Source organism: Bubalus kerabau, chromosome 8 (assembly GCF_029407905.1).
Source record: "Bubalus kerabau isolate K-KA32 ecotype Philippines breed swamp buffalo chromosome 8, PCC_UOA_SB_1v2, whole genome shotgun sequence".
NCBI lineage: Eukaryota > Metazoa > Chordata > Mammalia > Artiodactyla > Bovidae > Bubalus > Bubalus kerabau.
Genome location: NC_073631.1, coordinates 98,405,962 through 98,423,931, shown reverse-complemented (window position 1 = coordinate 98,423,931; position 17,970 = coordinate 98,405,962). Strand labels below are relative to the sequence as shown.

The 17,970-nt window shown below is 37.5% G+C and overlaps 1 protein-coding gene and 1 pseudogene across 4 annotated transcripts in view; one reads left to right on the top strand and one right to left on the bottom strand.

The window, feature by feature from the left end:
* MKLN1 (muskelin 1) overlaps positions 1-17,970 on the bottom strand; it is a 381,880-nt gene that overhangs the window by 150,784 nt on the left and 213,126 nt on the right. Inside the window, exon 1 of one of the 4 annotated variants that reach the window (XM_055590939.1) lies at positions 3,480-3,553. The exons of the other annotated variants lie outside the window; for them this stretch is intronic. Coding sequence (XP_055446914.1) covers positions 3,480-3,538 — 59 coding nt within the window. The 5' untranslated portion in view covers positions 3,539-3,553. Of the gene's footprint in view, positions 1-3,479; positions 3,554-17,970 lie in introns of those variants that run through there. 4 annotated transcript variants of the gene reach the window in all.
* On the top strand, positions 8,180-9,205 carry LOC129658799 (ragulator complex protein LAMTOR5-like; annotated as a pseudogene).

Below are 17,970 nucleotides of genomic sequence, written 5' to 3'. Positions count from 1 at the left end.
GAGGAAAAAAATCACTCTGACAGGAAAGTATGAAGGAAAATCTAATGTAACTATGATAAATTGGGACCACAAAAATCACAAAGTATAATACATTGTGGGAGGGGAGATCAAATGTGAGTTAATTTCATCATTTTCATAGCTCCTAAGAATAATGTTTCTGAAACTGATAAAAATAAAGAGACTCAAGAATACTGAAATTTAGAATAAAAACATACTACCTATCTCATAAATTATTTAAGACAGAATACCACCAACAACAGAACAGCAAAAAGGAGCTAACAGAAGATTAAATGAAAGCAGGACACACTGAAAACAGAAAATTTAAAATACAATGACAATATTAATACAAAGAATCTAAAACAGTCAGACATATAAATGGCCTAAAATAACACAGTAAGATATCCTTTGAACTGGGTGTATAGTAGTAACATTACTATTACATGAAGGCACACACACATTAATAGAGTGACTAGTAACAGATAAAAGCTATGTACGGCAGATACAATCTTTGCAAAACTAGGAGGAATTTAAAGAAAAAGTATTAACTGGGATTAAAGGGCTCAAAGGGAGAGATAAAAAAATAAAATTTAAAGAAGTCTGGACTGGAGGAAAACAATAAGATAATAAGAATTCAAGCTAGGATTGTGAGTCAATGAATTAAATGAAAACAAAAATAAAGTAAAAAACACAGTGCCAGAAGAAACTAATAAAACAGTAGCAGGAAATTAAAGTCTCTCAGCATCTAGAAAATTAATAAACATCTATACAATGTCAAAGTAGCAATAAGGACTAATAGTACTATGAAGAAAAACAAAACAAAGTAGAAGAGAAACAGACCTAAATAATGTGAGGGAGTTAGCCATGTCATAATCTGAAAAATGAGCAGATAGATCACTAAACACAAAGCTAAAGGGGTAAATAGTTACAGTATGTTATGGTCTTGTGAATTCTGAAATGCCTATTAAACAACCCACTGGAGATTCAGCAGCTGACTAACTGAGGCTGAAATTCAAGGAAAATGCCAGAGCTGAAAAAATAGAGCCATCAGTGTATCAAATGCTAAAATATATAAAGCTATGACACTGAATGAAATAACTCAGGGGATAAAAAGGAGGTAAAGAGAAGCTGCACCGCCCCCCGACCCCCCATATGGCGCTAATGGTAAAGAAGCTGCTTCCAATGCAGGAGACATTAGAGACATAGGTTTGATCCCTGGGTCTGGAAAATCCTTTGGAGGAGGAAATGGCAACCCACTCCAGTATCTTTACCTGGAGAATCCCACAGACAGAGGAGCCTAGCAGGCTACAGTCTGGGGGGTCACAAAGAGTTGGATGCAACTGAAGCAACTTGGCACGCACAGAGAAGCTGAAGGACTCATTAAGCTCTGGAGGGTCCATTATTTGGGGGGCCAGAGAGAAAGATCAAGCAAAGGAGACTGAGAAGGACCAAAGATGAAGAAACTGAAAACTTAGAAACTGTGATGTCAAATGAAGAACGTATTTTGAGAACAAAGAAGTGAAAAACTATGTTCAGTGCTGCTGAGAAGACAAGATTTGGGTGGTATTCACTTCATTTGACTAACTCCAAACTTAAAAGTTGCCACACAGAAAGTGCTTAATAAATATTTGATAGATATGAACAAATACATAAACAGCACTAAAAGAAAAAAATTCAAATGATTCTATTAAAGTATAGAGTATATTAATTATATTAATATAAAACAAATATATTAATATATTTGTTATCTGTAATTTAAAGCTTATACTAAGATAAAAGAGATATGTACACTTGAAACTAATACAGTATTGTAAATCAACTATATTAATTTTAAAAATGGATAAAACAGAAATATGATGCAGATCAGAAATGAGGTCAGGTCTAAGGTGCCTTGGAAAGATGGACGCTTGAAAATATTCCTGATGATTTCTCTCTAGTTCTAACACTAAGTCAACTACCAAGTACCTCTCTTAAGCCCAGAAGGTGACAGAGGCCAGAACCAGAACTTTTAAGAATTATCACAAAAGCTTATTAGTACTAGGAGGACCACGAGATCCATGGATTCACCTTTCCCCAAGAGAAATGCAGTAACTAAACAAGCACTTCTGGGACAACAGGCTAGTCTCCCGGGCCCACAAAGAGCTGCAGGAGAACTTTACTGCTGAATATAAGAACATACTTCTCCTAGCTGAAGGCATCTAGCTGCTAAGAGGTGGCTCCCAGTGACCCATGGCGAACCACAGAGAACTAACAATATACGAAATGTTACACAAAAAGCACCAAGACAAAAGACTGCCAGCCTGCCCATAATCTGAGGTATCAGAAGCTTTACCCAAAGAGTACACAATACAAAAAAGTTCGTATAGAAAAATGTACAAAAAGAGCCAAGAAAATTTATTAAAAAAGTGAGAAGAGATCATTTTATCAGCTTTTAAAACACTTCAAATTCTTTATAATTAAAACAGTAGGGATTGGTATAGGAACAAACCAAGAACTAAGAAACAAAAACCCAGAAATTGAGCCCGGTGTAGATGAGAACTTAATATTTTATGAAGATGATAGTTTATTTCAATGGGAAATACTACTTCATATTTAAATGATGCTTATACAACTGGATATCCACAGGAAGAAAATAAGTTAACCCCTATCTAATATTATATACAAAATTAATTCCAATTAAAGATATAACCATACACACATACATAAACATCTCAGAAAAAACTGACGGCCAATATATACAACCAAAAAAGTGTTAAGAGATCTTTCTGTCAAGAAACACAGAAGCTTAAACAAAAATTTTATTTAAAAAACTTTAAAATTTTGTATTGTAAAAAAAAACTCCATAAAAAAGGATAGGAATCACATGGGTCAGAATGGCCATCATCAAAAAGTCTACTAACAATAAATGCTGGAGAGGGCATGGAGAAAAGGGAACCCTTTTACATTGTTGGTGGGAATGCAAACTGATACAAGCACCATGGAGAACAGTACAGAGATTCCTTAAAAAACTAGGAATAAAACTGCCATATGACCCAGCAATCCCACTACCTGGGGATATATACTGGACATATATCCTGAGGAAACCATAACTGAAAAAGACACATGTATCCCAATGTTCACTGAAGCACTACTTACAAAAGCTAGGATATGGAAGCAACCTAGATGTCCATCGGCAGATGAATGGATAAGGAAGTTGTGGTACATATACACAATGGAATATTATTTAGCTTAAAAAAGAATGCATTTGAATCCATTCTAATGAGGTAGATGAACCTAGAACCTAGTATACAGAGTGAAGTTAGAAAGAGAAAGACAGATATCATATATTAACAAACACATATGAAGTCTAGAAAGATGGAACTGATGATCCTATGTGCAGGGCAGCAAAGGAGACAAAAACACAAAGAACAGACTTTTGGTCTTAGTGAGAGAAGGAGAAGGTGAGATGATTTGAAAGAACAGCATTGGAACATACACATTACCGTATGGAAAATACATAGCCAGTGTGAATCTGATGTATGACGTAGGGCACCAAAGCCATTGCTCTGTGACGACCTAGAGGGATGGGGTGGGGAGGGAGGTGGAAGTGGGGCTCAGGAGAGAGGAGACACATGTATGTCTATGGCTGATTCCAACTGCTGTGGCAAAAACCGTTACAATGTTATAAAGTAATTATCCTCCAACTAAAATAAATAAAACTTTTTTAAAAAGACCGGAAATAAGCAATAGTTTAGGAAAAAGTACTTGCAACTCATATGACTAACAAGCTAGTAATCATACAGCGTTTCACTTGAGAATAAAATGAATAAAATGAAAAATGAGTGAATGCGTGTCACTGAAGAGTCATTAAAATTTAATAACTAGTAAATAACAACAAAAATTTTTTTTCTAAATCCCTGTGTCAGGAAAAACAAATTAACACATTAAGATATCTTTTTTCACCCCTCAAATTGATTAAGTTAAATCTTTACTTAGCAGGAAATCTCAGGGAGAAACTGGACATGTCCATTATTCCAACCTGGATGGAAAGTCAATTTGCAATATCTATCAAAATTCTAACTGTACATATTCTTTCACCTAGCACTCTCAGAATCTATCCTATAAAAATAAAATCATCAGTATATAAAGATCTATGTATAGAGACTCACTTATGAGTCTAGTTGCAATAGCAGGGAAATAAATCATAAAACACTACACTGCTGGATCTATGCCAGCTAACTTGTAGGGATTTCTGCAATATAAAAAATAAAGAAGGAAGTATGATTTTATTGTTAAAAAAAATTATTATTTATATATATTTGTGTCCAATTGTGGCTTCCCTGATAGCTCAGCTGGTAAAGAACACACCAGGAGACCAGGAGACCAGGGTTTGATTCCTGGGTTGGGAAGATCCGTCACAGAAGAGATAGGCTACCCACTCCAATATTCTAGGGCTTCCCTGGTGGCTCAGATGATAAAGAATCTGCATGCATTGTGGGAGACCTGGGTTTGATCCCTGGATTGGGAAGATCCCCTGGAGAAGGAAACGGCCACTCCAATATTCTTGCCTGGAGAATTACATGGACAGAGGAGCCTGGCAGGCTACAGTCCATGGAGTCGCAAAGAGTCGGACACGACAGAGATTTTCACTTGTATCCAGATGAATTAATAAGCATGTGTGGTATTACCTAATTTATATCAAATATAGAAAGCACAGATATAAGCCAATAATGAAGCATGAAAGTCAAAGTGAAAGTCACTCAGTCATGTCCAACTTTTGTGATTCCATGGAATTCTCCAGGCCAGAATACTGGAATGGGTAGCCTTTCCCTTCTCCAGGAATTGTTCCCAACCCAGGGATTGAACCCAGGTCTACCTCATTGCAGGCAGATTCTTTACCAGCTGAGCCACAAGGGAAGCCCAAGAATACTGGAGTGGGTAGCCTATCCCTTCTCCAGGGGATCTTCCCAACCCAGAAATTGAACTGGGGTCTCCTGCATTACAGGTGGGTTCTTTACCAACTGAGCTATCAGGGAAGCCCCAAAATGAAGCATAAGTATCATTAATGAGTTTTATTTATCTTCTTCTACTTATCATACTCAGATTTTAAAAATAAACATTTTTATATAAGCATTAAAGTATTGTAAAAATATTATGACAAACTTTTCATATTTATGGAAAACTGACTACATCATCATCAGATGGTCAAATCAGGCTCAACTTTTCTTTCTTTTTGAAGACATAGGTGATAAAGAAGCAATTAATAAAGCTATAACTGTTTCTTAAAATTTTTAAGTGACAAGATTATCCCTCAAAGCTTAAAGTCAACTACAGATCAGTTTTAGTTCTTCCTCCCAGATGCTCCTTCCTAAAATCCATTTGCACTCTCCTGGAAAGCAAGTGAGAAACTGGCTGTGGGCAGTGACTATTATCAGCATTACTCTTCATCAGCAGGGACACAGCCACTGTGGTAGCGCTCTATAAAACATGTGCGTAAGTGTCCTTACTCATAACTCCCAAAGATCTATAAAACCCACCATCATTACTGGTATAGTTTTTCCTTCTTCTAACACTCAAGAGAGACATTAACCTCTTTCACCACAAACTGTCAATCATGATACTAGTTCACTAGCCCTAATCTCTGAAAGGGGAAGCATCCCATCCACAGCCTATGCTGAAGAAGCAATCACAGACAGACAGTGATGTTTTTGCTTGTGACCCAACTACCTCAGTGATAGCCGATCTAGCCTAGCTAAGAGATAGAATGGGTCATATGAAAATAATGTATAAAAAATAGAACCAATGAAACAGAGGGAAAAGTATACAGAATAAGAGATAAAAGAGAGAGAATAAGACAGTCAATAGTAAGATAAGACTGTAGCAGACATAAAATAGAAGAGACTCCAAGGAATAACAGAGAACAGAAATTAATGGCTTTTTGGTTCTAGCTTACAAGAGGCTATTTCTGGCCACCAAAATATGTGATCAAAACATACTTCTAGGTACTCCATGACTAATGTTTAACATTTTAACTATTGTCTGAGAAAACAAGTAAATGATCAGCAAAAAAAAAAAAAAAAATTACAGAAGACACAATTCAGTATAGAAACCATATGATCCAAATAATAAAGAAAAGTAATCTACTAAGATTAAGCTCAATAACATGCCATTCTAAAATATATTTTAAAAAGCAAAATACCAATAACAACTATCAGAGAACTTGTGAACCGATAAAACAGATGGGCTAAAGACTAAAATGGTTTCCTTTTTTCATCAGGGTTAATTTAATTTTAAAAGGTATATTTTTATTCCTACCAATGCAAGATGAAAACTGTAAGGAAATAAAACTGAGCCATATTAAGTCTCTTAGATATAGACTAAAAAAGGCAAGGCTGTGAATAATTAATTTTTCTATTAAGACTATAAAAATCTATAGTGAAACACATGGACAACTGAAATACGGGATACAACATTAATTTTTTTCCAAGCTTTATGTCTCTATTTTGCAAATTTTTTAAGGTAATATATTTAATTATACTACCAACTACATGCCAGGAACAAACTATTGAAATGCATTATAAGAAGATAATTTACTGGACATTTTGAGTTCAAGTCAGCAAATTAAAAATCTTTTTTTTGATTAAACATGTTCAAATCTTAAGCCTGCCTGGCAACATCTTTTAAATTGCTGCTCTTAAGAATACTTAAACACAAAAAGCAGCACTTGGGCAAAAAAATGGAGCACTTACCATTTTTTTCTGCTAATGGATGCACAGGATACTTAACAGTAAATCCAGTCGATTTTAAACTGAGAGTTTTGGATACTCAAAAGCTAGCTACCTCTAATTTCAATGTGAAGAAGTCAGTCAAGCCAAGTCTGAGAATATTTTTCTTCTGGTAGTTTTAAAAACCCTACTAAAACCTGTGCCTTTTGGTTGAATAATGTGACAAAACACATCTAGAAGAAATCAGCTCTGACTAGGAATGATAAGATCCTGGAGCTTGGCCACTAATTTGTTGGGTAACATTAAGCACATCACATAATCTCTCAGGACTTTAATTCCTTTAACTGTAGTGTAAAGGGAAGGGCTGAATTCTTTGATCTCAAGTTTCTTCCAGCTCTAATAGGAGCAGTGCATTGCACAACTCTAGAAAACACCATTCATGAGGCCATGTTAATATTCTACAATTCTATGAAAAGATTTCACATATTTCATTGAAGGTATCATGTATAATTCTCCTCTTACACAGCAGTCAATAACAACACACAATCCATTGACTGTAAAACAGCTTCCATTATGTGTAAACACTGTTCTAGGGTAACACCACAAAAGTGTAGAAGGGGTACCTGTGGCCAAGGATATTGTGATTTAATAAATAATAAATGTATATAGCATAAAATGTTTGAGACATAAAAACCATATATAATAAAAAGCCAATTCAAAATGCAAAACAGAAATCAACTCAAACAATTTTGAATATCCACAGTTGTACAGTGTTAAAGAGTATACTATAAAAATTGTAGCTTTTCCAAAAAAACCACTTGTACACTCACTTTCAAATACTTCCTAATTTTCACACAGGAGCATGGTGAAGAGGCCTTACCATAAGCTGACGTTTTTCGACAAATATTTACTCATGTCTAAATGCTAGACATTGTGCTAGGCTCTAGGAATACACTGATAAATAAGACAGAAAGAATCCCCACTTGTGACGCTAACGTTCAAATGAGAAGTAGCAGAAAGTAAACAGGAACAGCTGTTAACAAGGTAATTACAGATCGTAATAAATGATGTAAGAGAAATAAACAGGGAGCTGCACTAGGGCAGAGAAGTTCTTTTATTTGAGGTGGTCCACAAAATGCTAATTAAAAGGACCCACTCATGGAAAAACAAAAGAAAAGTCAACTCTTCACAAAGAAATCAACAAGCTCAAAATCAGAGCAACAGGAAATAATCTATGGAAACCATGGAAATCTGAGAACTAGACTAAGTCAGATAATGGCCTCACAGGCTCCAAGATAAGATAAATCCAAAGAAGGTAAATCACCAAGGGGGCCTGAGAACATTCATAAAATGTTGAATCTAGACCTAAGAGGATTTCACAACTATCCTGAAAATATTTCCTTATTTCTAGGAAGACAGAAACCCATTCTGAAGAGAAACTGCTGGGAACAGAAAATAAATTAAGCAAAGCATAAAGAATGACAACTCCTAGGAAAGGTAAGACTCATATGCTAAGCTGGCAAAGGTCCAAGCGATACAGAACTCAAGACATATCACAGAGCAAAATATATTCAAATATGCCTCTCCAAAAAGCAAAATATTCGGAAAGCACAGATACAGATATAAAGGCAAATAGCTTTATTATATCTCATACTATATCTCATATTATATTTCCCAAAGGAGAGAGGTCTTGAGCCACAAAGCTCATAAACTACACTTGTCCATTCCTTCAGCCTACAGAAGTTCTTCCATCTAAAACTATTACAAGTGAATTCTTTGGTGGTCCAATAGTAAGGACTCCATGCTTTCCCTGTTGAGGGTGCTGGTTCAATCCCCAGCCAGGGAACTAAATCTCACAAGCCACACGGGATGGCAAAAAAAATAAATAAATAAAATAACTACTGGAAAACCGAACTTGTTTAAATATTAGAAAGTTAAAATGAGAGCCCACACTAAGAAATTGTAGGAAAAATAATACATGTAAAATACATCACATTTTAACAGATAATAAAAACACATGAGAAAAATGTGGCCACAAAAAATGATGAACATTATTATCTAGTGTTTCAACATGAACTAAAAGAAATTTAGAAAATAGCTGAAGCTTTACTAAGCAGTAATCAAAATTATGACATTTCAGAAATATTAGACCATAGGAAGAGCTATTGAGACTCACAAATGGGACACTGGCAGCGAAGAAGCAAGCAACCGGGGGGGGGGGGGGGGCGGGGGGGCAGCTGCCCGACAGCAGCGCCTGGAAGACGTACTGAAGAATCCACCCACTGCTGGAGTCCTGTGCAGATTCACACGGACTCAATATGGGCTGCCACGGAATCCGATCAGATGAGCATGCTCGGGTGCTATCAGTTCTAGCCCAGCAAGCAGCTAAGGTAAGCCCAGACCCCACTGATACTCCTCTGGTGTATCTAGAATCAGATAATGGGAACATTATGGTCCAGAAACACGATGGCATCACGTTAACAGTGCACAAAATGGCCTCTTGACATCTTGTATCACTTCTTCAGCAGCCTGTCACAGAAACTCAGTCCTACCTGATGCTAATTATCTTATAGAACTATTAGAATTCCAGTAATTAGACCATTCATGTAATATGCATTGGGCACTTTTCTATTAATTTTAGAGTGAGCTGCTTTTTGACATTCTGTGGACTAACTTATCAAGATACTAGTTAAAAAGTATCACATGTTTTGAAGCAGCAGGTTTAGGTCACCTTGGATACATAATTATGTTATGTTTAATAAACCAGGTTGGAGGGGAAAGACGACTCCCAAATGGGGGAAATAGATTTCTTTCAGAAAACAGACTAAATTAGAAATAATTAGACTAAATTGTTAATGTGGTAACCATTATGCAGTATATCAAACATTACGTTGCACACCTGAAACTAATATAATGTATGCCAACTGTATCTCAACTAAAACACACACACAAAAAGAATATATCCCCCTCCTCCCCCAACCCTGCCCCAAAACACCCAATAAGGAAAAAACAGACTACAAAACTAGATTAAAGATTTACTGAGCAAGGCCCCGCCCATCAGAACAAGACCCAGTTTCCCTCTCAGTCAGTCTCCCGTCAGGAAGCTTCCATAAGCCTCTTATCCTTCTCCATCAGAGGGCAGACAGACTGAAAACCACAGTCCCACTAACCAATCTGATCACATGGACCACAGCCTTGTCTAACTCAATGAAACCACCCAAGACAGACGAGTCGTGGTGGAGAGTTCTGACAAAACGTGGTCCACTGCAGAAGGGAACAGCAGACAACTTCAGTATTTGTGCCTGGAGAACCCCATGAACAGTATGGAAAGGCAAAAAGACAGGTCACGGAAAGATGAACTCCCCAGGTCAGTAGGTGCCCAATATACTTCTGGAGATCAGTAGAGAAATAACTCCAGAAAGAATGAAGGGATGGAACCAAAGCAAAAACAATACCCAGCTGTGGATGTGACTGGTGATGGAAGTAAAGTCTGACGCCGTAAAGAGCAATACTGCATAGGAACCTGGAATTTAGGTCCATGAATCAAGGCAAATTGGAAGTGGTCAAACAGGAGATGGCAAGAGTGAACATCGACATTTTAGGAATCAGCAAACTAAAATGGACTGGAATGGGTGGATTTAACTCAGATGACCATTATATCTATTATTGTGGCCAAGCATCCCTTAGAAGAAATGGCGTAGCCATTATAGTCAACAAGAGTCCGAAACGCAATCTGAAGCAATCTCAAAAACGACAGACTGATCTCTGTTCATTTCCAAGGCAAACCATTCAATATTACAGTAATCCTAGGCTATGCCCCAACCAGTAATGCTGAAGAACCTGAAGTTGAATGGTTTTATGCAGACCTACAAGATCTTCTAGAACACCCAAAAAAGATGTCCTTTGCATTTTAGGGGACTAGAATGCAAAAGTGGAAGTCAAGAAACACGTGGAGTAACAGGCAAATTTGGCCTTGGAATACAGAATGAAGCAGGGCAAAGGCTAATAGAGTTTTGCCAAGAGAACGCACTGTCATAGCAAACACCCTCTTCCAACAACACAGGAGAAGACTCTACACAAGATGGTCAATAATAAAATTAGATTGATTATATTCTTTGCAACCAAAGATAGAGAAGCTCTATACAGTCAGCAAAAACAAGACCAGGATCTGACTGTGGCTCAGATCATGAACTCCTTATTGCCAAATTCAGACTGAAATTGAAGAAAGTAGAGAAAACCACTAGACAATTCAGGTATGACCTAAATCAAATCCCTTAAAATTATACAATGGAATGACAAATAAGATTCAAGGCATTAGATCTGAAAGACAGAGTGCCTGAAGAACTATGAACGGAGGTCCGTGACACTGACAGGAGGCAGGGATCAAGACCATCCCCAAGAAAAAGAAATGCAAAAAAGCAAAACGGCTGTCTGAGGAGGCCTTACAAATCGCTAAGAAGCAAAGGCAAAGAGAAAAGGAAAGATACATCCATCTGAATGCAGAGTTCCAAGGAACAGCAAGGAGAGAAAAGAAAGCCTTTCTCAGTGATCAATGCAAAGAAACAGAGGAAAACAACAGAATGGGAAAGACAAGAGATCTCTTCAAGAAAATTAAGAGATACCAAGGGAACATTTCATGCAAAGATGGGCTTGATAAAGGACAGAAATGGTATGGACTTAACAGAAGCAGAAGATATTAAGAAGAGGTGGCAAGAATACACAGAAGAACTGTACAAAAAAGATCTTCATGACCCAGATAATCACAATGGTGTAATCACTCACCTAGAGCCAGACATCCTGGAATTCGAACTCAAGTGGGCCGTAGGAAGCATCACTATGAACAAAGCTAGCGGAGATCGTGGAATTCCAGTTGAGCTATTTCAAATCCTAAAAGATGATGCTGTGAAAGTGCTGCACTCAATATGACAGCAAAGTTGGAAAACTCAGCCGTGGCCACAGGACTGGAAAAGATCAGTTTTCATTCCAATCCCAAAGGAAGGCCATACCAAAGAATGTTCACACTACCACACAATTGCACTCATTTCACATGCTAGCAAAGTAAAGCTCAAACTTCTCCAAGCGAGGTTTAAACAGCACCTGAACCGTGAACATCCAGATGTTAAAGCTGGATTTAGAAAAGGCAGAGGAACCAGAGATCAAATTGCCAACATCCACTGGATCACTGAAAAAGCAAGAGAGTTCCAGAAAAACATCTACTTCTGTTTTATTGACTACGCCAAAGCCTTTGACTGTGTGGATCACAACAAACTGTGGAAAATTCTGAAAGAGATGGGAATACCAGACCACCTGACTTGCCTCCTGGAAAATCTATATGCAGGTCAGGAAGCAACAGTTAGAACTGGACATGAAACAACAGACTGGTTCCAAGTTGGGAAAGGAGTATGTCCAGGCTGTATATTGTCACCTTGCTTATTTAACTTATATGCAGTGTACATCATGAGAAATGCTGGACTGGATGAAGCAGACCTGGAATCAAGATTGCAGGGAGAAATATCAATAACCTCAGATATGCAGATGACACCACCCTTATGGCAGCAATCAAAGAGGAACTAAAGAGCCTCTTGATGAAAATGAAAGAGGAGAGAGTGAAAAAGTTGGCTTAAAACTCAACATTCAGAAAACTAAGATCATGGCATCTGGTCCCATCACTTCATGGCAAACAGATAGGGAAACAGTGAGAGACTTTATTTTGGGGGGGCTCCAAAAATCACTGCAGATGGTGACTGCAGCCATGAAATTAAAAGACGCTTGCTCCTTGAAAGAAAGGCTATGACCAACCTAGACAGCATATTAAAAAGGAGAGACATTACTTTGCCAACAAAGGTCCATCTAGTCAAAGCTATCGTTTTTGCAGTAGTTATGTATGGATGTGAGAGCTGGACTATAAAGAAAGCTGAGCACCAAAGAACTGATGTTTTTGAACTATGGTGTTGGAGAAGACTCTTGAGAGTCCCTTGGACAGCAGGGAGATCCAACCAGTCCATCCTAAAGGAAATTGGTCCTGAATATTCATTGGAAGGACTGATGCTGAAGCTGAAACTCCAATACTTTGGCCACCTGATGGGAAGAACTAAGTCAGTAGAAAAGACCCTGATGCTGGGAAATATTGAAGGTGGGAGCAGAAGGGGATGACAGAGGATGAGATGGTTGGATGGCATCATTGACTCAATGGACTTGAGTCTGAGTAAGCTCCGGGAGTTGGTGATGGACAGGGAAGCCTGGCGTGCTGCAGTCCGTGGGGTCACAAAGAGTCAGACATGACTGAGCAACTGAACTGAACTGAAAAATAATGACACACAAAAAATAGAAAGCAACAGTAAGTAGAGGGTCCAATAAATATGTAATTGGAACCAGACAGGTATTACAAACTGTGCTAGAAGCAAATTTTCCTAAAATAAACTTGAATCTACATTATAAAGGATACATGGTATAGTAGAGAAATTCAACTGAGAATATTCCTAGTATAAACTATTAGACTTTAAAGACTTTAAACATCCCGGTAGAAAGATCAAGTCTCTTACAAGAAAAAGAAGATTATTGTTTCAAGGAACTTCAAAACAGCTATGTTTTGTACACAAATAAAATGAAACAAAAAATTGTAAAATATCCAAGCACACACACAAAAAATGTGAGCCTGGGATTTCATATACAGTTAAACTGTCCTTCATGTTTACAGGCATAGATGGTCAACAACATATAAAGTTTCCTGAGCCTTTCCTGCAACTAAAAAACAAACTATACATATTCAAGAAATGACCTGAAAAGCTTCACAGTAAAATCTGATCACATGAACTAAAGACACTGAACTAAAGAAATGAAACTAACAATGAAGACAATGACAACGTAACAGTATATAAATATGTTCTACAACAAAGTAGAAAGAACAGATCCATCAAAAATGGGAGAAGAATGGAGGAAATAAGTAGAAGTCAGAATAGACTTATTAACTGCCTCACAAATACTAACTCTTAGAAGGAAAGATCATCGTTTACAATTAGATACTGGGAGAGAGAGGAGGAAGAAGAGGTTCCCAGCTAATTTCCTCAGGGAGACACTAGATTGAAGGAAACTAAAAAACAAAATCACAAGCCATCCTAAATGCCAAAAGAAACCTGTTTTAATAAGAGAAAGATCAAAGAAAAAAGACAACATAGTGAAAGATTCTACAAGTTTATGTAAAATATCCCACAAAATATTAGAGCAAAATTGACATCAAACATGTCAGTAAACATAAATGGCCTTAACACATTTTTTCTTAATTTTTAAGATGAGGTAGCAAGGCAAAAATCCAATCCTATCACATATACAAAAGACATAAATAAAACATTACATTTTAAAGGAATAGCAAAGACAGACCAAGCAAATGAAATAATAATAAAGCAAGGTTCAAATTTAATTTCACACAAGAGGAACTACTAAGCCTTAAGCAAAAATAAAAGAGTACTTTATAATAAAATACTATAGTTTATAATACCAAGTAATGCTGCTGCTGCTGCTAAGTCGCTTCAGTCGTGTCCGACTCTGTGTGACCCCATAGACGGCAGCCCACCAGGCTCCCCATCCCTGGGATTCTCCAGACAAGAACACTGGAGTGGGTTACCATTTCCTCATCCAATGTATGAAAGTGAAAAGGGAAAGTGAAGTCGCTCAGTCGTGTCCAACTCTTAGCGACCCCATGGACTGCAGCCCACCAGGCTCCTCCTCCATGGGATTTTCCAGGCAAGAGCACTGGAGTGGGGTGCCATTACTAACAAATTTTTTCAAAAAACACCAAAATCTAAAACATCTCTCCAAGTGAATAAAAAAATTCTATTAAAAATTATTAGGTCAAAGGAGAAATACAAAGCAAACTGCAAAATTTCTACAAAATAATGCTAATAGCGTAGTGTGACAGATAATACAGCAGTACCATCCAAGAGAACTTTCTGTGATGATAAAAATACTCTGTATCTGCACTGACCAATACAATCGCTGCTAGACACATGTGGCTACTGAATACTTAAAATATGCCTAATGTGAGACTGCTGCTGCTGCTAAGTCACTTCAGTCGTGTCTGACTCTGTGTGACCCCATCACTGAATTCTAAAATTCAATTTGTATTGCTACACATGGAGTCATTAACCTCAGATAACCTCACTGACTCTGGTGGAGTCATTAACCTCAGATATGCCAATGATACCACCCTAATGGCAGAAAGTGAAGAGGAACTAAAGTCTCTTGATGAAAGTGAAAGAGCAGCCATATGGGGTTGCGAAGAGTTGGACGTGACTTAGCAACTGAACAGCAACAAAATCTGGTGGCTCAGTGATACAATTTCCCTGCTAATGCAGGACACACGGGTTCCATCCCTGGGTGGGGAAGATCCCCTGGAGAAGGAAATGGTAACCCACTCTAGTATTACTGCCTGGGAAATCCATGGACAGAGGAGCCTGGTGGGCTACAGTCCATGAGGTCACAAAAGAGTCAGACATGACTACGCAACTAAACAACAAGAAAACAATCTAGTAATTATCACATTGAATAGTGCAGCTCTTTATAGTACACCAGAAACTCAAAATTTAATAACTGTGTCAATATAAACTAAAAATTTAATATCTGGAAAAATTAAAGAGAGAAAAACAGCCAGCAAAATTAAAAAAAAAAGCTGCTAGGCAGAGACTATTTTAAGAATTACACAGCTATTTTGCAAGTCTACAAAGATAAATTTGAAAACTTAGATGAAATGTACAACTCTCTGTGGGAAAAAATGTACCAACTGACCCTAGTAGATACAGAAAGCTGAAACAGAGAAATTTCCCTAGAAGAAAAAAAAAAGTTATCAGAACCCAACTATCAAAAAACACTAGGTAGGTACAATTGTTTCCAGAAAGGAAATCTATGCAAACATTTACTAATGAAGGGGTTAGCTAATACGATTTTAAAAAGGAAAGCAAAAGGACTTCCAGATTCAGCTCCAAAATGTTAAGAGCTTAGCTGCTTTCTCTGAGTCTTATTGAGAGAGAAGATAAAAGCTGAACAAGGTGAAAATCAACAACTTTCTTTAGATTCCTCAAAAAGCTGAGGTCACTGGGGAACAAACAAAACACCCTGTAATCTGGAGAGAAGAGCAAAAGACAGATAATCACAGCTGAGATCACCTTATCTGAAGCAGAAGCCACTGGAGCCAATAATTGATAGGAAAAATTACAAGGTCATTTTGATAAATTTCTAGAGACTGAAAGTGGACTAGTTTGACAGAAACTCTTGGGGCATAGTTTTAGGGGTCTCGCATACTTTTGTGGGTTTTACTTCCAGTAAAAGAAGTTAGTTGAGAGGAAAAAAAACCCTGCCTGAAACAGAGTAGAGGAAAAGCAACCATTTAAAAATATTGACCGAGTGTTCTTCGTAACGAGTCAATTCCAGCCCCCTTTAGCTTTCCTTTCTCACATTTGGGGAGAAAAATAAAGGCTAAAAAACACTTTGCAAAGTAAGAGTACAGGGACTCAGACCCAGTAAAAACTGGGATTTAATCATAAGATAAAGAATGCTTCCCTTCCTTCACATCTAGCCACCACAACAGGGGTAATGTATAATTACAGGAGACTACAACTGAGAGCTTCAAGACACAAACTATTTAAGACCTTAGGGAACAACTCCGCCACCTACCCACTTCCCCCAAAAGAAAAAAAACAAAAGAGACAGAGAAAATATGAACACTAGAGGAAAATGAAGCCTCTGCCACCTAGGGCTACATCAAACACTAACAGCCCAACTTCTAACATGATGAACATAAAACTTCAAACAAAAAGCCTAATTACTTCAGTTCCTACTATCCAATACATCCTAGATCCTTCCAACAAAAAACTTCAGCACGCTAAAAGACAAGAAAAAGCACAGTCTGAAGAGACAAAGCAAGCATCAAAATCAGACTCAAATAAGATGTGGATTTTGGAATTATTAGATAGGGAATTTGAAATAATTGTGATTAACATCTTAAGAGCGCTAATGCAAGATAAATGGGTAATGTATCAAGGAAAGAATCAGGAAGCTTGAAGTTAAGCCAGCAGACAGTTCCCACACTGAAAGAGAAAAAAAAAAATTAAGGAAAAGAATTTCAAGGAACTGTGAGAAAACTACAAAAGCTATAATATATGCATAATTGCAATAAGAGAAGGAGAAAAAAGAGAATAAGGAGTGGAAGAAATATATGAAGTGATAATGACTGGAAATTTTCCAAAATGAATGACAACAAGAAACCACAGATCCAGGAGGTTCAGACACAAGCAGGATACATGCAAAAAAATCTACACAGAGGCATTATCATATTCAAACTGTAGAAAATCAAATAAAAAGAAAATCTGAGCGTAATCAATGGGAAAACTCCTTACCTACATAAGAACAAGCATAAGAATGGTGTCAGGTTTCTTACCAGAAACCATACATACAATCAAGAAAGTGTAGAATGAAATACTTAGAAGTGTTGAAAGAAGAAAAAAACCACCAATCTAAAATTCTGTATCCAATGAAAGAGAAACAAATGAAATCTCTTAAATGTGACAGAAAAATAAATAACGTGCTAAAACTTCCCAGATCGTGCTAGTGGTAAAAACTGCCTGCCAATGAAGGAGACATAAGCAATGTGAGCTGGATCCCTGGGTGGGGAAGATCCCCTGGAGGAAGGAATAGCAACTCAGTCCAGTGTCACCTGGAGAAGCCCACGGACAGAGGAGCCTGGCAGGCAACGGTCCACAGGGCAGCAGAGTCGGGCTGACTGAAGTGACTTAGCACATGTGCACTCAAAACAAAAACTGAGAAAACCTACCGCCACTAGAACCTGCCTTGCATTAATGGTAAGTAATTTCTTTGAAGGAAAATAATATAGGTCAGATACCTGGATCAACACAAAGAAGGACAGAAAAGGACTACAAGAAGCTAACATAAAAAACTTCTATTGTCTTATTCCTAACTGAGTAATAGATACCTGGTTCAAAGAAATAAAAGCAGTAATGTATGGGGTGATTAGAGCATACAGAAAAGCAAAGTGAATGACAGCAGTGTTATACGGGAGGGAGGAATCAGAAATATTTTGGTATTAATATAAGGTACTTGAACTACCTATCCATGAAGCATCATTACTGTTGTTCAGTAACTCAGTCGTGTCTGACTCTGCACAGGTTCCTCTGCCAGGGGTTGTCCAGGCAAGAATACTGGAGAGGGTTGCCATTTCCTTCTCCAGCAGATCTTCCCAAACTAGAGATCAAACCCACAT